This window comes from Diadema setosum, chromosome 20, assembly GCF_964275005.1.
Source record: "Diadema setosum chromosome 20, eeDiaSeto1, whole genome shotgun sequence".
In the NCBI taxonomy this organism is placed as follows: Eukaryota; Metazoa; Echinodermata; class Echinoidea; order Diadematoida; family Diadematidae; genus Diadema; species Diadema setosum.
The window spans coordinates 14540594-14564402 of NC_092704.1; the positions used below are offsets into that span (position 1 = coordinate 14540594).

A 23809-nucleotide genomic window follows, 5' to 3' on the forward strand; every position below is an offset into this window, starting at 1 on the left:
AAAATGAAAGGACTGCGGCAATTGGCTTGATTACGTCCATAAAGCTTCACAAGTTTCCTAGTTACTCACGAAATTTGAGCAAGATCGGTTCGAGGCATCATATCTAAAATCATGGATTTAAATGCGATGTCAAACGACCCATGCGAATGCTGAAATGCGAGCGATTACTGGCGTGAGTGTCGCCAGGCGCGGCGGCGCGGCAATGCTTGAGTGCAGACGTGGCGACCGAGTACGTACTCAGTCGCCACGTCTGCACCAAAGTAAAGAGTATAGAAGCGCACGCATCGTGCGCTCCATACTCTTTGGTCTGCACTCAAGCATTGCCGCGCCGCCGCGCCTGGCGACACTCACGCTAGTAATCGCTCGCATTTCAGCATTCGCATGGGTCGTTTGACATCGCATTTAAATCCATGATTTTAGATATGATGCCTCGAACCGATTTTGCTCAAATTTCGTGAGTAACTAGGAAACTTGTGAAGCTTTATGGACATAATCAAGCGAATTGCCGCAGTCCTTTCATTTTCGCGTTGCATTGCAAAAAAGCGTGGAGACTCCTTATAAGGGGTGCCCCGGGGGTTACTTATAAGGGGGACGGGGTTACTTATAAGGGGGACGGGTTACTTATAAGGAGGGGCCCCCCTTGTGAGTGGGTTTCCCGAACTGACCTGGGGGGTAGGCTGGGCTTCTGATCTGGAGATTCTCCCGCCTGAAACCCCTAGCAAACGGGAGACTCAAAGTTGATGTGTGCGAAGCGCGAAATTCCCAGGGTTCTAACGTTACTTCTAGATGCTCTCAGACTCTGGTGCTATCTAGCCGTCAAGGCTTGTTTTTTCAACATACGATAGAAATATGTAAGAAATCCTTTCCAACGGGAGACCGGGAGACCGGGGGAACGGGAGACAGAGCCAGAGCGGGAGAAATCAAATCTCAAAAGGGAGAACGGGAGATTTTGCAAAAATGGGTTTTTGGCGGGAGATCTCCCGTCAAAAACGGGAGAGTTGGAGTCTCTGTAAAAGGGCAATTGTGCACTATGATGAAGTAAATAGACATTTGAATAAACTTAAATTTAAAACAATTCAATAAAAATACATTCTATACTAACGTTAATAGGTTTGTTAAGAGTAAGACTATTAGGTTAAACGTTTAGCAGTCTACCCGTATCCGTGGAGCGGTACACGCTCAAACAAAAAAGAGAAAGTTAAAGAATGTACTAAAGATGGCCTCTAATGTTATAGGCATCTATTGACAAGATCTAAAAAGCTATGAAGTAAATAGACATTTGAATAAACTTAAATTTAAAACAATTCCATAAAAATATATTCTATAGGTCTAAGACTAAGTAAGGTTAAACGTTTAGCAGTCTACCCGTATCCGTGGAGCGGTACACGCTCAAACAAAAAAGAGAAAGTTAAAGAATGTACTAAAGATGGCCTCTAACGTTATATTGACAAGATCTAAAAAGCCATAAAGGCTATTAACCAACCGTTGAAGCAGATTGTCCAAAATCAGGTTCGACCTCCCTTGCCAAAAATTCTACCACATGTAAATGGTACGAAATGCGGCATCTCAGATAGGGACTAGTAACTCTATGATCGAGATGTAGATTCTAGCTAGAACTGCTCTAACATTAGTGCAGTGGCCAGATATTTATCTTTCTTTTGCGCACACAGATATCTTATCTGGTCAATGGATTTGAAATTTGTAGAGATGTAACTTCTAGAACTGCTCTGCTGCAGCCTCTACAGTGCAGTTGGCAGATATTTATCTTTCTTTTGCGCACACAGATATCTTATCTGGTCAGTGGATATGAAATTTGTGTGCATGTGATGTGTGCGCATGCGCTGGCCGTCAATTCAGTGTAGCTCTCTCAGGTTCCTCTCGACCGAGTCATCAATTTGAATAGAAAGGGACTATTGGCAGAACCAAACGTTGCACGTTACCTGTTGTCAACACCTAAACTTCACCTGTAAGTCCCCAAATTGAAGAAATCTTTTGATTTTAAGTTGATATTTATCCACGATACTACCCCTGTCATGATCCTCAATGCTATACAGTCCGCAGCCCCATTACACTACGCATTTGGGGCTGCTGGTCGCAGTTACTGTTTCCCATACAGGTACTGTGTACAATGTCTTTTTCCATATGTATTATCTGCAGTGGCATGCCTGGTGTGGAATCTCTGAACTCTGATGAAACCATCATCCAACACGGGACCAGTTCAATTTTTGGAGAGCCTCTGCTCATCACCAGATTCCTTACCCGATGATCTTATGACCTATCCTCAAAGATGAGTGATTTTCTTTCAATTGGGGAGGGCTTTCAACCAAAGTCTGATGCAGTAACAATGGCAGGAGATGAAAAGGGCACAGTGGCAGCCTTTACGGGGATATCTGAGAGTGTGACTGAGTCAGGTCTACTGCAGGACTTCCCAACAGTGGACTTCATAGTAGTGAAATCTGAATCCGCATGCTCGCCAGAAAAGGAGGTAAGGAACGGTACTGCATGCTTTTACCTAAACCCACACACTAATGATGTGGAACCAGTAAGTGCAACATTTTCTTCATCGGAAAGAGTGCATTAGGTTCTTTCGCAAAGCACAGCTGGCTCTGGTCAAGCCAAGTTGGATACTGCAGGGCAGCAGCTATCTAGTACTCATCAAAAGCTAATGGCACGTCATCTGAGCATATCGAGGAGTTTATGCCACACCTTTTATGAACCACAATTACTGCATTAGATCAGACAAGGTTCATGAAGAGAGGACAGCAGGCAGCAGAAGAAAAGAGAAGAGTTTATAATGAAGGAGGTGTGTGTAGGATGACTTTAAGGATCCAAACTTTGCAATGATAGCACCAATTAGCTTTCAAAGCTTCTGCAATTTATCTATATTGTCACTAGTGTGATGTTTATATAGTGCACTACCATTATAATGAAATGCAATCGATGCAGAAGTTATGAATTTTAAAACTTTTGGAGTTGGAACCGCTGAATGAGGAGACTTCTAGAGGTTATGACATCATGTGTGGACAAAAATTTAAAGAAAATTTGAAGGGAATTCCACAAAAATGCATTTTTCATGAAAATTACACATTCCATCATCTTGTTATTGTTCCCCCTGCTTTCTGAAAGCGGTTAGTCAAGTGCTATTTCATTATGCTGGAAAAGTGAAAGCATGTTTAATTTTCTTTATATTTTCTTTACAATTGTTGTCCATACATGATGTCATGAACTCAAAGTAATCTCCTTATTCAGCAGTTCCAACATCAAAACCTTAATAATTCATAACTTTTTCATAGATTGTCCAATTTTCCTCAAACTTTAACTAATGTGTTCTACTAATGTTGCTGCTTTCACTCAATTCACAGTTCTCATTGGGCCTTGGTTTCCTTTGAGTAATCATTCTGGTGAATACATCTATTTATCATAGCAATACCTTTGGAATTTGAAAGTTAAAATTTTTGAAAACAAGGAAACCTTCAATGCCTCCATTTTTTCTTTTTTCATCACATTCAAGTTTTCACCAAGCAACGTAATGTGGACGATGTGATGTCAGTGTCATGTGTATCCAAGCATACAAATTCACACAGTTTAGATTTGTAACATTTAAAGTTACTGTGTACACAAGGAAGAAGTAGCATGATGCTGTTCCTATAGTGTGTTCACTGATAGCTTATGTTTCCATCTGCAGTGGAATACTGGGCTTGGATCGTCTCTGCGTACACCGTCATCCAACACCACACCAGCTCAAGTTTTGGAGAGGCTGGACTCACCACCAAATTCCACACCCGATGACCTGTCCTCAAAGATGAATGATTTCTCGTCGATTGGGGAGGACTTTCAACCAAACTCTGATCCAGGAACAGTGGCAGAAGATGAAACCGGCACAGTGGCAGCCTTTACGGGGATATCTGAGAGCATGTCTGAGTCAGGTCTACCACAGGACTACCCAGCAGCTGACCTCATAGTATTGAAATCTGAACCTGCATGTTCACCAGAAAAAGATACAAGGGACAGTACTGCATGCTTTGACCAAAACCCACACACTAATGATGTGGAACCAGTAAGTGCAACTGTTCCTCCATCGGAAAGAGTGCGTGAGGTTCTTTCACAAATCACAACTAGCTCTGGTCAAGTCAAGTCGGATACTGCAGAGCAGCTGTGTTGTGCTCATCAAAAGATTGATGTAGTGGGCAGTTGGAATGATGGCAGATCATCTGAGCATCACAGCGAGGTAAATGAATTACCTTCTTTGGACCATGATTACTGCATTACATCAGACATGTTTAAAAAAGGGAGATCAAGGTGCTACAGAAGAAAATCACCACTACTACCACGAGTTGAATTGCCAGATATCCCTATAGACAGACAAGAACGAATACAAGAACGAATACAAGAAAAGCGCAAGAAATGGCTGCCAAGAGGCATCACTGGAAAATCGAGGGTGATACCTCGAGTTGATTTGGCAAACCGCTTCACCCAGCCACGCAACGGAAATAGGAAGCTAATAGAGGCACCCACATTAGTACACAAGCGCATTACCCTGGCTATTAAATTTGATCCAGGGCCTGATGTAACAGTTCGGGGTACCAGTGTCTGCGAGGTGAAAGATGAAGCTAATGAAGAAAGCTCAGGATTGAAGGAAGTGGAGATGGAGGAGAAGCAAGAGGAGAAAAAGGAAAAGGAGGAGAAAGAGAAGGAGGAGAAAGAGGAGGAGGAGGAGGAGTGGTTGGAGTCATCAGAATCAGAATCAGAAGAGCAATATGATTCCAGGGATCCAGATTACCTTCCATATCCAGCTGATAGAAAGGATACTGTGAAAGTTGAAAGACCTTTCAAGAGGAAGGTTACAGGAAAGAAAGCACTAAGGTGAGGTTCAATATTTGCTCCTGCAACAATTCCTCCCATGAGGTATCTACATGCTAAGCCCAACATAAATTCTACTCCAAAACATAACCCGTCCCTAATCTTCATGCTCACTTCAAGCCTATGTAAACCCTATCACTACTGTTACCCCTACCCTAACTTGTTGGAGAAAATAAGACGGGAGCAAATGCCATGTGAGCAAATGTTGGGTCACCCTCAGGTGAACATACATTAGTCATATCAGTCATACGTATGATTATGTCAAGAATTTGTCCGCAAAAACCGACAAGTCCATTTTTGAAGATTTTGAAGTACGGTCTCTGTCATAAAGTACAAAATAATACCTTTTAAATGATTATTGGTCACTACATATAAAGGTACATTTTTGAAGTTATGGTCAAAAGAAGCAAATATTTTTCTTATTATTTTCTTTATTTTTCTTGACCTTTAATCGCAAAAATCTCCATTTGGCAAGTATGGATTTATCGGTTTTTGCGAACAAACTCTTCATGTGTACAATTGAACATGAAATAGATAGATGTTGGTTTGTTTCGTAACAGAACTCAATGTTAACTTCAGTGCATGTTTGCTCCTTAGTCAAGTGGATATTCACCTTTCCTGCAAAGATGAGAAAACATTCCTCCAAGTTTTGTAAAGAGACATGTCCGTTCTGTTCACACTTTACAAATACCAAAATGTTCAGTGATCTGTGACAGAAATCTTGTTTGAAAAAGTGACTTCTCGTTTGTTTGTTTGTTGATGTTTTTTAACATTTTCAACAATACAAGTTGAAAACAAATTGCAGCAACTAGAATGTAGTACTACCAGTAGTAGTTGCTTAAGGGTTTTTAATGCCTCTGCCCGAAGCATGCCAGAGGCATTATGTTTGCGGGTGGTCCGTCCGTTAGTTCATCCCCCTTCGTGTATGCGATAACTTGAGTATACTGTGGAATTTTACCAAACTTGGTCCAAGTATTAGTGTAATGGGGCAGTTACTTGATTAGATTTTGAGTGAAATCAGCCATAGGTCAAAAGGCAAGATCAAATTTATGAAATTGTACTGTACCTGTTCACAGATAAGATAGTTTTGGAATGAAATTGGCAAGAGGTTAAAGGTCAAAAGGTCAAGGTCAAATGCTAACAGTTTTATCATTTCCCCCATATCTATGCAATGCCTGAAGGTACTTTCTTGAAACTTAGTGTAGACATACATGTACTACTGAATAAAAATTCTCCAGAGAGAGTTTCAGGGCATGAGGTTGGAGGTCAAAAGATCAAAGGTCAGGTGAAAATGCCAAAATTTCATTTTTTCCATATCTCAAAAATAGTTCAGGGTACATGTATCTTCATGGAGCTTGGTACATATGAGCCGGGTTCACACGTACACCAATTAGCGGGATACAAATCTCGAGATTTGCATTGCGATCGTCATCCCGAGTTTTTTTGCACGTGTGGACAGAAAAAACCTGAAAAAAAAAAAAACATCGCGATGCTAATCCCAAGAAATCTTGCGCTGGTTCGTCAATTAGCGGGATAATTGGCCCTGTACTGGTACGTGTGAACGGTCGGGATTAGAATCTTGAGTTTTTATATCCCATCATGCAATGCGCACATCACAACAGCGAGGCCTCTGCGAAGAGGTCATTCACCTCTTTGCCGCACCAAAACAACAGCTCGCGAACCACACCACTGACGCGTAAAAGACAATGGACAAAGGAAAGTGCACACAGGCAGGTGATAGAGAAGGGTGCTGCGTGACCCAGTTTGCAGGCTTTGCTGTTATCTCTATCGGCAATTAGCAGGATAATTCGGTACATGTACGTGTGGACGCTCGCCAAATTAGCGGGATACCAACCGCGATCGCTATCCCGCTAATTTGGTACGTGTGGATGCTCGTAAAAAAACTTGGGATATGGATTGCCATCGTCATCCCGCTATTTTGTACGTGTGAACCCGGCTATGCATGCACTGACTGGCCGGGATTATCCAGGGGATTTTAGGGGTCAAAGGTCAAGGCCAACCCCTCAGACTTTCACTATTTTCCTCATACTATTGTTAAAAGTGGATATTTTTGCACTACTATTTTTTCGCGCTCGGCCGAATGAGAAGAGTTTTGCGTGTTTTTGATTCCGCGGAATCAAGCCATCAGCTACTGGATTACATGGCAAGCAAAAATTTTTCTTTTTTTTCTTTTTTTTGCGCTAGTTTCTGTTTGCGTGAAATGCGTGAAAATTTCAACACTGTAAAAATTTCCACTTTTACAGTATGCAATGCTTGCAGTATTTTTCTTGAAGCTTATTAAATACATGTATTACCTAATGGAGATTCTCCTGGGAATTTCGTGCCAAAAGGTTGAAAGGTCAAAGGTTATGGGTCAAATGCCAGGCTAAGTTGCAAAACATTTTCTATTTTCTACTAAGATTACACTTTTTCTTCATACCTGGAAATTTACTCAAACTTATAGAAGGGTAAAAAATCAAGTAAAAGTCCTCAAATATACCCAAATACAAGTACAGTGCACTCCCGTTATAACGAAATGCATGGGACCGGCAGTTTTCTTTCGTTATAACGAAATTTCGTTATTCATTATAACCGAACAAATACAATATATAACAAAAACAAGGAAACCATGTATAAATCATATTCTGTTTGCTGAATACTCATCATACACTGGAAAGCTATGTGAAATGTGATGGGATAACTGTATTACAATAATAAACGCAAGTTCCCCTCCGAAACTGTGCATGACACAAGGAGCGAACACACAGTGGTGTGAAGCGTTCACCCATGCAGAGACGCTATAAATGCTTGTTCCGCTACGTATTTTCGAAAGCAATTCGCATTTCGTTATAACAGAGCACACTTCTTTTGTTTTTCTTTGTCTGTGGCGCTCAGAAAAGACTTCGTTTTAACGGAAATTTCGCTATAACCGTGTTCGTTATAAGCGAATTTTGTACCATAGACTTTAATGGTGATAATTTTGGGACCAGAAGATTTACTTCGTTATAACGAAATTGCGTTATAACCGTGTTCGTTGTATCGGGAGTGCACTGTGTACAAGTACCTGCACTCTTAGACAATATAGCAAACCTGGTTCAAGGAAAGTGAATATTCAACACATTTGTGACAAATCTGCCATTTCAGTATATTGCCAGTTAGGTATGTTAAAGGGAACATACAGTTTTGGTTGAGACTTCAGGTTTCTAGCATTTTTAGGTGAGATAATGAGAAACCTCTTATGAAATATGAAATAGAGAGTAATTCTATGAGAAATTCAACGTTTATTTGATGAAAACTGGTTTTGAAATGGCTGAGATACCCAAAAAAGAGCGAAAGTAATAGAGTGTGGGACCCACACTTTATTAAGATTGCTTTGTTTTACTTTGTTTTTGGATGTTTCAGTTATTCCAAACCCGATTTTCATCAAATAAGCTTTGAATTCCTCTTAAAATGGTATGCTCTGTGCTATATCATAAGTGTTTTCTTGATATCTCGCAAAAAGTTAAAAGCCAAATTCTCATCTCCACCAATACTGTACCATCCCTTTAAACTGTCATCACACATTGTGAAGACATTGTGCTATATGCCTATAAGGAGAATCATGCATTATGGCGGAGGCATACCAATCACCATAGCGACATTTCTAGTTCTGTACATATTGTAAACGTAAGTAAGATGTGAAAATGAATGCAAAAGAAATGTATGATATTATTAACTTATTGGGCTTTCATTTTTTAGTATTCTTTTTCTTTTTCTGTCTTTGTTTATTCCTGTGCCACAAAGTGTCGCCATAGGCATTACGTTCATGGGTTGTCCATCCGTCCCTCCTTCCATTCGTCCGTCCTTTCGTCCGTCTTTCCATCCGTAATCAATTTTGTTGATAGCATAACTAAAAAATAGTTTGAGGTACAGTGCACTCCCATTACAACGAACACGGTTATAACGAAAATTTGTTAAAACGAAGTAAACCTTTTGGTCCCAAAATTATCGCCATTAAAGTCTATGGTACAAAATCCGCTTATAACGAACACTGTTATAGCGAAATTTTCGTTTTAACGAAGTCTTTTCCGAGCACCACTGACAAAGAACAACAAAAGAAATGTGTTCTGTTATAACGAAATGCGGATCGCTTTCGAAAATACGTAGCGGAACAAGCATTTACATAGAGCATCTCTGCATGGGTGAACACTTCATATACAGTAACTGTGTGTTCGCTCTGTGTGTCACACACATTTTTCGAGGAGAACTTGCATTATTGTAATACAATAATCTGAAATCAAATAAAATTCGTTTAATTGTTTTGAAGAAATATATTACAAAACACACAGATTCTGATACACCTAAATGTCCGTTAGTTCGGAAATGAAATAGGGCTTGTTATTTGTTCCCTTGTTTCCTTGTTTTTATTATATATATCAAATATTTGTTCGGTTTTAATGAAATTTCGTTATAATGAAAGAAAACTGCCGGTCCTGAGCATTTCGTTTATAATGGGAGTGCACTGTATCCTAATGAAACTTGGCATGTAATTTTATATGAGCAGTTGAACTTGACTGGACATGCTCGAGGTCGAAGGTCAAAGATGAAAGTTAAATGCCTAAAATTTCACTACAATTACGCTGAACTGTCATTTCACATTGCCAAGACGTACTATAGACCTACTAGGAGAACCATGCATTGTGGCAGAGGCATACCAGTTGCCATAGCGACATTTCTAGTTATTTTTTAAATGTTCATAACACCAATATTTTACAAGTTTGTAGTAATCCATATTAATATGCACATTTAAAGGGATGGTAAAGTATCTGTTGAGGTGAGGATTCAGCCTTTAATTTTTTGCAAGAGACTAAGAAACCACTTTATGAAATGTTAAAGAGCGTACCATTCTAAAAAGAATTCCAAGCTGCTTTGATGAAAATTGTACTTTGCATTTTGATATATTTCTGATAATGTTGATTTTATGTTCTGTTTTCATTTCTTTGTGCAGCCGACTTGAAAGGCAGAGGTACTACATGATACAGTTTATGATTCTGCCAAAGCGTTTTAGGTGTACCATTTGTCGGGCATTATTCTCATCTGTACATGGATTTGACAAACACATGGACAGCAATCATGACGTGCAGGGGAAGATGTTCAGGAGTGAGCTGCTGCAGCTGCTAGAGGAGAAGAAAACACCAGAGGTCCTGGAGAGGTACAAGGAAGAGCTCCGGAAGAGAGGGTACAACCCAGAAGCAGAGCTGAAGAGACGTAAGTGCCTAGAGAAGCCAAAAGATTTAAGTGAATGTCAGCAGTCACCGGTAACAACTGAAAGGGGCACAATGCAAACACGAGCATCAGAAAAGAGAACTGATCAGGAAGGGATGATGATGATGAGAATGGATGAAGGGGAAGGAGACTGGAGTCATCTTTCTGGAGAGGGTCAACCTGAGAACATCAATCCTGCAGATGTGGGCACCGTAGGGACTATCTGGGGAAAAGAAGGCCAGAGGAAAGATGATGGAGGAGTCCAAAATCATGGTTGCTGTAATGACAGTGAATCTTTGATAAGCAAGAATCACTCATGTGATACAACAGATTTAGAAAATCTTCAAGAGCTATGCATCGAGGAAGGAGAGAAAAAAGAAAAGTCCATCTCCAGGGAAAGAACAGTTTTGGAAGAATCACTAGAAGATCATTGTCGATTGTCACATGATACCGTAATAGACCAGGGAAAAGTCATTGATCAAACACCTCTCTCTGTAGAAGAAAGTACCGCTGGAGTTGTTTCAGTGGTTGTGTCTAGCCCAGCAGAAGAAAATTCATCAAGATTTGAGAACCAAGAAATTGGTGGTAAAGAAACCATCAGTGTTGAGGGTACAGATGCTGTAAACATCCCTGTCTCAAATGAGTCTGCAGAAATGGCTCTAGATGATATCAGTGATGTATTTACCAACATGCCAGAGGGAGAGAAAAATTTGTCAAGTGAGTTGTTTGATGCTCATTATGGTACAACTTTTGAAGGATGGGTGTTGAATATGGAGGGAGAATTGGATTCTGGTGACAATGAGAGGAGGGAAGAATCTCCGGATAGAACTCTGATGGACCAGGAGGAGGATGCAGAACAAAGTACAGACACTGGGATGCATGATGAGCAGGAAGGTTTGAGAACATGCAGTGCAGCTTGTAGGAGTGAACATGTGGCAAATGTCGAGTCTGAATTAAAGGATGAGCCCAAGAGTTTTTCTTTTGACCAGGACATTGATATCATTTGGTGGATGAATAGCTGGAGTCACATTAGTTTTGAGTGTGATGTATGCAAGAGAGATGTCTCTTTCTCTCATATGAGGAGCCATATGCTGAGGCATGAAAAAGTGAGACATTGTATGGTTTGCAATAACTGGTTCGTGAGCGAAACCCAGTATGAGAGTCACCTGCCAGGTTGTGAATGGAAGAAACCTTGTGCCTGTGAGTACTGTGGAAAGTCCTTCAAAAATCTACCCTTGCACATCAGTCTGATGCACAGCACACCTTCCAAGGAGAAAGTTCAAAAGAAGAAAGAAAACTGGTGAGCATACCATCTTAATATCTCTCATCTTTGACAATAGGCAGGGGTCGCACTTAACTTTTTTTTTAACTGGCCAGGCGGACTACTTAGAATCAATTTTGATACTGAAGCGATATTTTGGCTAGCCAGACAGACTAGTAGCTTCAGAATTTTATGATTTTTAGCTAGTTCGACGTGATTTTGGGTGGCCAATGGCCAGCGGACCATCGCCAATTTCGAACCCTGATAGGGGGCCTGTATATGTATTCTGAGTAATATGCATTTGAACGTAATGAATTCCATTTGGTAGCCACTTATGTGCTTTTCTATACCATTGTGCTGCTTATCTGTATCCCCCCCCCCCCCCCGATATAATTGAAATCAGATGTAGTTTGATAAAAAGATCACAATGGGGACATTGATCATTTTTGCACTCATCATAATAAAACTAACCCACTCGCTCACCTGGTTAACTTTGAACCTGTTCCTCCCACAATTCTCTGAGTACCTTTAATGCCCCAAAACAAGATTCTTTATGCAAGTGGACAGAGAACGTACAATTTGATAACCCACTTGTGCAAAAACAGTCAAACGGTGCATAGAACCTTCTTTCCACGGTCAACTACATGTATCATCAAGCAATAGAAGTATAGATCAGGCGCAAGGTGTGAATAGAGTGTGCGCTGATGGGCTCACAAACTGTTATGATATACACAAAAGATGCACCTGAATGGGGTCAGCAAAATTAAATGTCTACTGAGCTCGACCTTGATTGCTACATGTATGTACATCCTTATATATGAGTTTCACAGCAAAACAAGTGCACTGCATTGAAGAAAAGACAAATCATACTGTGATACCCACAGCTTTCATACAGAAAGAAAACAGATTTATATTTATAGGAGAAACTCTTATCTTTCCATTAAAGCAATTTTTTGTGGGCATCCTAACACAAATTGACATGAAATGCAGTCACTTCTGTCTACATTTTGGGAACCTGGTATACCAGGTTCCCGTCAGTTGATGCCATGGGAACCAGGGCCCCGTCTCATACAATTTGTGATAGAAATCAATCAATCACAAATCTCTTGAGAGTTGCAATCAATCGCAACCTGTGATTGATTGATTGCCATTCTCCTCTTAATTTCAATCATAACTTTTTTTATAAGATGGATTTGCATTCAGTCGTAAAGTTGTGATTGATTTAGATCAATCACAAGTCTTTAATGAGACAGGGCCCTGGTATACCAGGTTCTCGTAAGGATCGAGTTAAATGGATGGATACTAGCCTGTTGATAAACATGGGGGCCCTTGTATTTAAATGCCCATTTGACCATGTTAGGGAAATACCACCACCAGCCATCGGCAATATGATACAATACCTCTCTCACTGGCTGGAATGCCCTTTTCAAAATCAAACCATTCACAGCTACTTGTAATATGTATATAATAGTTGTGGGTCAATCCACGTCAAATCAACCAATGCTGTTAACCCGCCCCTCTTTGATTTTCTTTAAACTCACACCAAATGTTCCCCCACTTGTCTGACGGAAGATTCTGAAATATTTTGCCCCAAGGTCAAACGGTTGCTAAGATACAGCCTCCCTTAGCAACCAATGCGTGGTCAAACAATCAAGTTTAAATAGAATTTGCTATTTTTGATTGACTGCTGCAGCCAAGTTAGATGAGTTACATTGCTCATTTTCTGTAAACTGGAAGAACTTTATGACCCTAACATGCACATAATATTATGGCGTGGATATGACTATCCGTTATTGCGCACGAGGTCACCGAAAATGGTGTTAAGCGTCAAAGCTAATGTTTTTGGGTGCATGTTTGGAAGCTGATAACTTCAAAATTCAATTAGCTTAGAACCCAATATTATGCATATTTAAAGACTCTCACTTGCTCTACAGACCTACCAAAAATCGGCCAAAAAGTATGCGTCGTTTTCTTGTAGGGCGCCCTCACAGTTGGATTTTTGCAAAAAGTTGCCAAGTTCAAGGTCACAAATCAACACTAGTTCCATCGAGGAGCGACACCAATTTTTGTGTATTGATAGACATTTGCCTATATTTTCATGGGTTATGAAAAAAATTTTGTTACCGAAATGTTTAATAGCTGGTTAATGCATTCGAAAATGGTCATAAACATCCAAAAATTCATGTAAAATGACATGAGAGATTTTAAGCACATTTCAAACTGTGATAAATCAGAGATGAAGTGCCAAGACACGATGGTATCTTCTGGGATGATAGTCTGTAATTAGTACCAAAAGGGTATACATCACAAATTATTTAGTCTTATTGGCAATGACCTTGAAAATGCAGCTGAAAATCACAAAAAAACAATAAATCGGTCCATTTTCTGTAACCATAATGGTGTTAAAGTGTGTTTACATTGATTTTTAGTTGTGTACCCTTTCTTAATTAATGGTGACTTTGAGCTGAAAACTGCAAATCATGTTCCATTTTAATTCTGTTTTAAGCTACAAAATAATATTTCAAGTCATCTCCAAATCTTTTGACCTTGACATTGTTCTGAAAATAGCTGTAAATTCTATAATATTAGCATATTCCCAACACACAAGATTTACACCATATTTCAAAATCAGTTTTCTCTCAGACAGAATGCCTGATCAGGGTTATATTTGCAGTATTGGTAGTCTGTAACAAGTGTTTGGAGGATCTGGTATGAATTGATTTGTGGAACATGACAGTGACCTTGAAAATACAGCTGAAAAACATAAAATCTATAATCATTCAAATTTCCAATAATTATATGGTGTTTATACTGACTTTGAAATGTGTGACATTTTGATATTAATAATGACTAAATAGCTGATAATTGCAATCATCTTCCATTTTTGTTCTATTTTATGCTCCAAATAGTATCAAAAGTCATATCCATATCATTTGACCTTGACATTATTCTAAAAATAGCCATAATGCCTTAAAATGAGCATATTCGCAATGCATATATATGAACTTTACCGCATATTTTCTTATTGATTTTCTCACAGACAGAATGCCTAATCATGTTGATATTTGGAGTATTGGTAGTCTGTAATGGGTACTTGGAGGATCTGTGATGATCCATGCACACGTGCAGTTAAATTAATCCAGGTTGTAGGCCTACAGTGTGTAGATAATGATGCGCTCAGTCATTATCATCACCATTAACATTTTAGCCATAAACCTATAATGATCATAACACTAACAAATTTCAAGACTACTTCCATCCTCTAATGTCATTTACTTAGAATTTCTTGTTCTGAATTTTACACACTAGGCATTCTGTCTGTGAGAAATTCAATTCTATAAGTATCCTGTAAAGCTCATGTGTGTTGTGAATATGCTCATTTGAAGGCATTATGGCTACTTCTAGAATCATGCCAAGGTCAAACGATGTGGATATGATTTTAGATACTATTTGGAGCTTAAAATAAAACAAAAATAGAATGTGATTTGCAACAATCAGCCATAAGTCATTATTAATATGAAAATGTCACCTAATTCAAAGTCGGTATAAACACCATAAATATTTGAAATTTGAATGATTATTAATTTTACATTTTTCAGTTGTATTTTCAAGGTCATTGTCATGTTCCACAAATCAGTTCACACCAGATCCTCTAAATACTTGTTACAGACTACCAATACTGCAAATAAAATCATGATCAGGCATTCTGTCTGAGAGAAAATTGATTTTGAAATATGGTGTAAATCTTGTGTGTTGGGAATATGCTAATATTATAGAATTTACAGCTATTTTCAGAACAATGTCAAGGTCAAAAGATCTAGAGATGACTTGAAATATTATTTGTAGCTTAAAATAGAATAAAAATAGAACACAATTTGCAGTTTTCAGCTTATGTTTAAAGTCATCATTAATAAAGAAAGGGTACACAACTAAAAATCAATGTAAATACACTTTAACACCATTATGGTTACGGAAAATTGACCGATTTATTGTTTTTTGTGATTTTCAGCTGCATTTTCAAGGTCATTGCCAATAAGACTAAATGATTTGTGATGTATACCCTTTTGGTACTAATTACAGACTATCATCCCAGAAGATACCATCGTGTCTTGGCACTTCATCTCTGATTTATCACAGTTTGAAAATGTGCTTTAAATCTCACATGTCATTTTACGTGAATTTTTGGATGTTTTATGACCATTTTCGAATGCATTAACCAGCTATTTAACATTTCGGTAACAAAATTTTTTTCATAACCCATGAAAATATAGGTAAATGTCTATCAATACACAAAAATTGGTGTAGGTACTAGTGTTGATTTGTGACCTTGAACTTGGCAACTGTTTGCAAAAATCCAACTGTGAGGGCGCCCTACGAGAAAACAACGCATACTTTTTGGCGGATTTTTGGTAGGTCTGTAGAACAAGTGAGAGTCTTTAAATATGCATAATAGTGGGTTCTAAGCTAATTGAATTTTGAAGCTTCCAAACATGCACCCAAAAACATTAGCTTTGACGCTTAACACCATTTTCGGTGACCTCGTGCGCAAAATAACGGATAGTCATAGCCGCGCCATAATATTATGTGCATGTTAGGGTCATAAAGTTCTTCCAGTTTACAGAAAATGAGCAATGTAATTCATCTAACTTGGCTGCAGCAGTCTATAAAAAATAGCAAATTTTATTTAAACTCGATTGTTTGACCACGCGTTGGTTGCTAAGGGAGGCTGTATCTTAGCAACCGTTTGACCTTGGGGCGAAATATTTCAGAATCTTCCGTCAGACACTTGGGGGAACATTTGGTGCTAGTTTAAAGAAAATCGAAGGGGGTTGGGTTACAAATTGTCTGAAAATCAGTTGATTTGACGTGGATTGACCCATATATTATATATGTACATGTCAAATGTCAAATCAAATCAATTTTCAGATTATATACATGTATAACCCGACCTCCTTCAATTTTCTTTAAACTCGAACCAAATGTTCCCCCAAGGTCAAATGGTTGCTAAGATTTTGCCTCCCTTAGCAACCAATGCATTGTCGAACAGCAAGTTTAAATAGAATTCGCTATTTGTGATTGACTCATATACATTGAATAATATATGATAATATAAAAAATACTTCAGAATCTTACGTCAGGCAGGGGGAACATTTGGCTCGAGTTAAAAGAAATTTGAAGGGGGTAGGGTTAACAGCATTGGTTGATTTGACGTGGATTGACCCATATACTGTATACACTGTTATTTATGCGTACAGATATTTTCGCGAATGAGGATAGATGATTTTTTCCCTTCCCCCCCCCCCCCCCCCAAGTCACTTTCTTTGCCTGTGATGGGAATAAAAACGGCCTTTTTTTGTTCTGATACCCCTTACAATATATCTTTCATCCTTTGTTTTTGTTTTATATTTCTGTGTGCAGGGATGGACATAAGTGGCGAAAGAATAAGCTGAAAAAACATCTGAGACTGGCAAGGCGTTACAGGTGCAGAATTTGTGTGGAGTCGTTTTTGTCCATACTTGAATTTGGAAACCACATGAACAGCAGTCATGTAGTGCAGGGCGAGGTATTCAGGAGTGAGCTGCTGCAGCTGCTAGAGGAGAAGAAGACACCAGAGGTCCTGGAGAGGTACAAGGAAGAGCTCCAGAAGAGAGGGTACAACCCAGAAGCAGAGCTGAAGAGACGTAAGTGCCTAGAGAAGCCAAAAGATTTAAGTGAATGTCAGCTGTCACCCGTAGTGATTGAAAGGAGAACATTTATGCAAACAAGGGCATCAAAAAGGAGAACTGACCAGGAAGGGATGGTAGTAAAGAGAAAGGATGAAGGGGAAGGAGACTGTAGTCATCTCTCTGGAGAGGGTCAACCTGACAACATCCATCCTGCAGAAGTAGGGACTATCTACAAAGAGAAAACTTTGTCAAGTGGGATGATTGATGAGCAGTTTGGTACAACATGTGATGCAGGGTTGTTGGACATCGGAGAATTGGAAGCTGGAGACAGTGAGGGGAGGGAAGGATCTCCAGATAGGACTCTGGTGGATCAGGAGCATGATGCAGAGCAAAGTATGGACGTCGGAATGCATGACGAGGAGAAGAGTTTAGAAACAGGCAGTGGAAGTAAAAATGTAGTAAGTGCAGAGTCTGAATTGAAGGATGAGCCCAAGAGTTTTTCTCCTGACCAGGACATTGACATCGTTTACTGGATGGATGGCTGGAGTGACATCTTTTTTGAGTGTAATTTTTGCAAGACACATGTCACTCTCTCTTCAATAAACAGGCACTTGAACATGCATACAAAAGTGAGGCGTTGCAAGTATTGTTATCACTGGTATGCAGATTATGATGTATACAGAGATCATCTCGCATATTGTAGAGCTAAAAACATGGATAAGTTGAAACCAGAAAACATGTCGTATGTCTGTGAGATTTGTGGAAAGTCCTTTCAAAATATTGCCCGGCACATCAGACACATGCATAGTCAGTTACGGACGTCCTTTCCCTGCAAGCTGTGTGACCAGAGCTTTGCCACGTTCCCGGGGCTGCGGAGGCACATGGAGTCTCACAGCTTGGTGAAGAGCTATTCCTGCACAGTGTGCGGACGTGGATTCAGCCAGAAGAATAACTTGAAAGGCCACATGCGACAGCACACAAAGGAGAAGCCGTTTCAGTGTGAGATGTGCGCTGAGGCCTTTACACACAAGGTGAGCCTTAAAAACCACATCTGGCGCCAGCATGGCATCAACATGTGGATGTTGAATCCAAGCAGTTCTACAGGAAGACCAAGGAAAGCTGGGAAGAAGAGAAAAAAGGGACACACAGAATCAACCCCAAAGAAAAGGCAGAGGCAAAAAGTGAAGTGACTGCATGCACAGTTACATGTAAGTAATTTGAGTTGTTATGTACTGTATCAGTGATCCACACATGGAAATCCTGTTGTAACAAGATCGTCAATTCCGGACGATTTTTATGCCTCCGCCACGAAGTGGTGCCGGAGGCATTATGTTTTCGGGTTGTCCGTCCGTCCGTACGTACGTCCGTCCACATTCGTTTACGCGATAACTTGAGTAATATTGACTGGAATTTTACCAAACTTGGTCCAAGTATAAAGTATGATGGGGCAATTAATTGATTAGATTTTGGGTGAAATCGGCCAAAGGTCAAAGGTCAAGGTCAAATCATTAAATTGTATCTGTTTACGCGATAACTCAAGACTGGATTCAGCAAATTTCACCAAAATTTGTCTGAGGATGATGTATGATGGGACAATTACTTGATTAGGTTTTGAGTGAAATTGGACAGAGGTCAAAGGTCAAAGATCAAGGTCAAATCCTAAAATTTATCTGTTTACGTGATAACTCTAAACTGGATGAAGCAGCTTTCACCAAACTTGGTCCAAGGATGATGTATGATGGGGCAATTAGTTGAGTAGATTTTAGTGACATTGGCAAGAGGTCAAAGGTCATAAGGTCAAGGTCAAATGCTAAAAACGCTGCTATTTCCCCCATATCCATGCAATGCCCGAAGGTATTTTCTTGAAACTTATTGTAGACATGTACTACTGCATAAAGATTCTCCAGAGAGAGTTTCATGTCATAAGGTCAAAGGTCAAAAGGTCAAAGGTTAGGTGAATATGTTACAATTTGCTTTTCTTGCAAATGGTTCAATGTATCTTCATGGTTCAACTTGGTACATTACACATGTACCGTACTTGCCAACTAGTAAGATTTTATCAGATTCAGTAAGATTTTTTACATTAAAAATAGCAAAATCAGATTTTCTGTCTGGGAAATCAGATTTTTAAAAAATATTTAGATATACCTTTCATGTGTATTTTCTGAAGATTTGACCGAAAGTAAGATTTTTAACTTCAGTTTACATATAAAATAAGATTTTTGCAATCCACGAGTAAGATATTTCATCTTGAAATGTTGGCAGGTATGATGTACTGACTGGCAGGGATTTTCTAGGGAATGTAGGGGTCATGGGTCACTAGTCAGGGGGTCAAAGGTCAAAGTCAACTCCTCAAAATTTTACTATTTCCCTCATATACTAGTATATGCAATGCTTACATTATTATTTTTAAAACTAAAACTTGATACAGTCAAACCTGTCTATAGCGGCCACCCAAGGGAGACGGAAAAGGTGGCCGTTATAGACAGGTAATCCAACTTTGTGTGCATTGCTTACATGTACATTGTACATGTATCATCGTTGTATCCTTACATGTACATGTACAGTGTATGTGTGTACGTATGCATACACCGTGTTTCATGCATTTAACCATGCCGGTGTATATGATATTGTTGCACAGTAGCATGTTTATTGTCGTGAAGAATCGTGCATTATTATGACTGAATGAGGGATGAATGCAGCAGTGGCGATCACTGAACGTTGCTCGCACGGCTACCAAACAGAAAAATACGCTGAATTATCGGCTTGGCTACGGCTCCATTGGGTTTTTGGCCGCTATAGACAGGTTAATATCTCCCGCGGGAAACAAAATTTGTGGCCGCTGGCCGCGTTAGAGAGGTGGCCGCTATACACAGGGTCTTTAACAGGGCTTTTCTCTCGGGGGGATTTTGCAGTGGCCGCTATAGACAGGTGGCCGCTAAGGCAGGTTTGACTGTATATACATGTATTCCCTAATGGAGATTCTCTGAGAAATTTCCAGCCAGAAGGTCAAAGGTTAAGGGTCAAAGGTCAGGTTTAAATGCAAATATATTTTATACTGTAATTACACTCTTTCTTCATACCTTGAAAATTACTCAATGCATAAGCTTATAAAAGGGTAGGTCAGAAGTCAAGTAAAAGTTCTCAATTCCCCAAATACAGGTACCTGCACTCTTAGACAATTATAGCAAACCTAGTTCAAGGAAAGTGAACATTCAAGATATTTCTGACAAACCTGTCATTTCAATATTGTCAGTTTTGTGAAACTGTCATAACACATTGTGAAGACATTGTACCATACACCTATTGGGAGAATCATGCATTATGGCGGAGGCATCAGTCGCCATAGCGACATTTCTAGTTTACATTATATCCAGTCTCTTCTTGTATCTGAACACTTGGAAGAAACCTAGAAATAATGTACGCTGTACATATATAGATAAACAGTTTTCCACAAACTTGTATGGATGGACAGATGAAAGGACAAAAGGACAATCCAAAAACATGTTTCAGGGGACATTTCGCAGAAGAAAAATAAATCACTTTCCAATAATGTTCTTTCTCTGTACCTACCCCAGGTACTGTAAAACGGGTTGAATAGGGACAATTTTAATGTTCTCATAATTCTATTTTTTTTTTTAAAGAAGCCAAAAGACTCAATCTTACGTGGGGATTTTAATTTATGTCCACCTAAAATACCTTTAATTTGGTAGTGTGGGGGGGGGGGGGGAGATATTAGGGGGATAAGTACCTTGTTTTTAAGAAAATGGCACTGTCCCAGTTGACCCGAATTTGGGGTTTATAGGTACAACACTAGTTTTGGTCAAATAAAAAAAATAAAAAAAAGAGGCAGTTTTTCCAATCCATCCAATAGATTGGATTAAGGGAACACCAAGAGTTTAAAAATACACTGTAATATGCAAACTTAAAGAGCAATCTATTCCATCGTTAAATCAAACTAAAAAAAAAAAAAAAAAAAAAAAAGGCAAAAATTGGAAAGTAAGTCAAAACTTTACTAGTCCATTGAATTGCACTCAAATATCAACCCACTTCTTCTTCAAGTGGCAAATCATGATGTGCAATGTTAATCATACAGTCAGTGATTCTAACGATGCCGGGGTATTTTGGGAGTTCTTATAGTAATTGTTATCTGGCACCTGAAGTATGGGTCTGACCCAAACAGATGTGTTAATGGTATCAGAACATGTACAGGAGACAGAGAAAAAGGTCATGAAACACAAGGCAGTGAATAAGTATTCCTGGAGAGTGAGTGAGGGTGGGGCTCCCAAACCCTTCCTGCCCTAGTAAGGGTTAAGGCAGCATAGTTCACTCTCGTCTTCATACAAAACTGAAGTCACATTACCCAGTATTGCACAGGTCATATAAAACTGCTAAAATTTGACCTTTTTTCTCCATATCTTGGAAATTACTCAAGATGCAGTGCACTCTTGTTACGACAAATACAGTTTTCATATAAGAAAATTCCAGTTACAAGAAAGTAAGAATGCAGGCCATAGCATTATCCATTCTATATATTTTCATTTGTTATCTGTTCGATTCCAATGAAATTTCAAGATAACGAAGAAAACTGCCAGTCCCGAGGACTCTGTTATAATGGGAATCCACTGTACTGTATCCAGAAGTGTGCCTCTGGGGTATGTTATGCATGGCATTGTATTTTGTCTTTTAGTACATTCCTCATAACAGTGAGATGATGAAATGTTGAATCTCCATTACACAGCTCATTTATTTTGCAATGATATCACGAAAATCCTTTCCTGTCAAAACAGAAACAAAGAATGCTGTGGCCAGGAGACTACTGTACTACTCCTAGCTGATCAACAAAGTATGTCCACCATTGAAAGTGAAGTCTGCCATCTGAAGAAGAAGCATGCGCTTGAGCCGCCATCAGATGGCTACTTTCCACCGAACCAGTCACACCGTCTTCAGTTTACGCCAAGATCATTTCTGGTCAGTCTTCCAGTACCTGAATTTCCATGCAGACGTGTCAGATACAGCCAGTGTACAGTCACAGTTCTTGGGCCTAGGGGGACCAGACCTGATTCAGATTGTGTTCAAACATTTCAGACACTTTCATTGCTCTTTAAGAATAATATGTGTGCACAAAGGATGCAATGTGTGTTGGCAAATCTCCCTCTGAGCAGAGAAGTGTTAAGAGAGGGCGATGGCTGGTTGAGCTTTCCTTTTTCATTTTGATTTGTTTTTAAGTACAGTTATTTGTTTATGTTAGTGTTTTTTTTTTCTCATTTTTGTTCTGTTTACCCATATATGTATTTGAGCTATAGGCCTACATAAATGCCAAATACGTGTAGGTCCTGTAGCAGAGGAAGTTGATTGCAATTTCCATGAATCAAGACAATGTGTTGGCTTCAAGTTCTGTTTCATAGTGAGGGTTTACATAGAGAGAGACCTTTGTGACGCCAGTAAGTATCGAAGTTGCAACAGTAACATCAAACTTTTACCCACGAGGCATATTTACTTTTTAAGTTTATGTGTGGTATTGATATGTGCGTATGCTGCATGATGTGTATATATATGTACATGTGTCACACAGACTTTGCTAACTCCTTGCTTTTTAGTAATGATACATGTATTTACCTTTGATAGAACTCATACACACTGATGCTTTGCGGTCTCTTTCCTTATTATCCTATGTTTTATATGACACAATTGAAAATGGATAAAAATTCATTTTTGTTATGCTGTACTGAAGCCTATCTTGGGAGTTGAATATTTCAACTACATGTACACTGTATGTTTACTAGTGAAACTTAATTGCTACTGAGCTATGCACAGAAAACCATTAATTGTTCATAATGAAATTGCATGGAATCTTCATAATTCTTGTGGCCATCACAAACTTGTTTTCAAACTGCACACTTACAATGTGCATACAAATTCTTTTTGACAATGTAGAACAGAGGCTGTTTGAGGCTGACTGAAAAACAGATAGAAAATGGAGTGGTGGCTAGTTTTCTTTCCCATGCTTCATATTTGTTAGTTCTATTCACATACACATGCATGGGACCTACCACTTAATATAATGCTAGATATTTTATGTCCTGTTCTTATGTTTGATGTACATTTATTTATTTTTTATTATTTATTATTATTGTTATTATTATCATCATTATTATTGTTATTATTATTATTATCATTATTATTATTATTATCCCACTCATTGCTGATTGATGACTCAATTAATCTATTGTTCTTGTGCATCACAGTGGTGTGCACACAGCTATGATGTTTGGTTTGAATGATGGGATATAAAATCTCGACATCAAAGTTGATGCCTTATTCTCTTGAATCAGTTGAAACTATAAGTCTGTGATTATTATTTTTGCCTGAACAGTATTATTATGAACTGTATTAATGTAGTTGCTCTCTTATCCATTTTAGAAGATACTGCCAAATTGGTTTTGGTATCCTTTTTTAAATCAACTCCTATCACATGTTCCCTGTATTGACTTGTAGGACTGTGCATACCTCTCCCCTCCTCTTTCTCTCGTAAAGCTTGGACATGTAGTTGGGTTTTCCTAAACTATACCTTTTGACTTGACATCTTGTGAATGAAATGGGCAGTTGTCAGTCAAGTGTCAGCTTTTTTTTTTTTCTCTCAATCAAGTGAAAATTTAAGGGGAAAAAAGATAACATGTTTGTTTAATCTGATTGCTTGCACTTGTTTAAATTGAAGTTTCCATATATTTTTTCAGATTCGTATTCAATTATTAGAGAAAATGAAAAGGTTGATGAA

General features: G+C 38.9%; 1 protein-coding gene across 1 annotated transcript; it reads left to right on the top strand.

The window, feature by feature from the left end:
- Positions 1-2205: 2205 nt before the first annotated feature.
- LOC140243660 (uncharacterized) lies at positions 2206-22309 on the top strand. Its single transcript, XM_072323325.1, has 5 exons — positions 2206-2485; positions 3686-4863; positions 9848-11404; positions 16784-18239; positions 21822-22309. The coding sequence occupies exons 1-4, from the start codon at positions 2288-2290 to the stop codon at positions 18219-18221; spliced, it is 4371 nt and encodes a 1456-aa protein (XP_072179426.1). The 5' UTR covers positions 2206-2287; the 3' UTR covers positions 18222-18239; positions 21822-22309.
- The last annotated feature ends 1500 nt before the right edge of the window (positions 22310-23809 follow it).

Coding starts and splice junctions, on each gene's coding strand:
- LOC140243660 (XM_072323325.1), top strand. CDS start 2,288: ATGAGTGATTTTCTTTCAATTGGGGAGGGCTTTCAACCAAAGTCTGAT. Junction 2,486..3,685: donor CATGCTCGCCAGAAAAGGAG/GTAAGGAACGGT, acceptor TTCCATCTGCAG/TGGAATACTGGGCTTGGATC. Junction 11,405..16,783: donor CAAAAGAAGAAAGAAAACTG/GTGAGCATACCA, acceptor TTCTGTGTGCAG/GGATGGACATAAGTGGCGAA.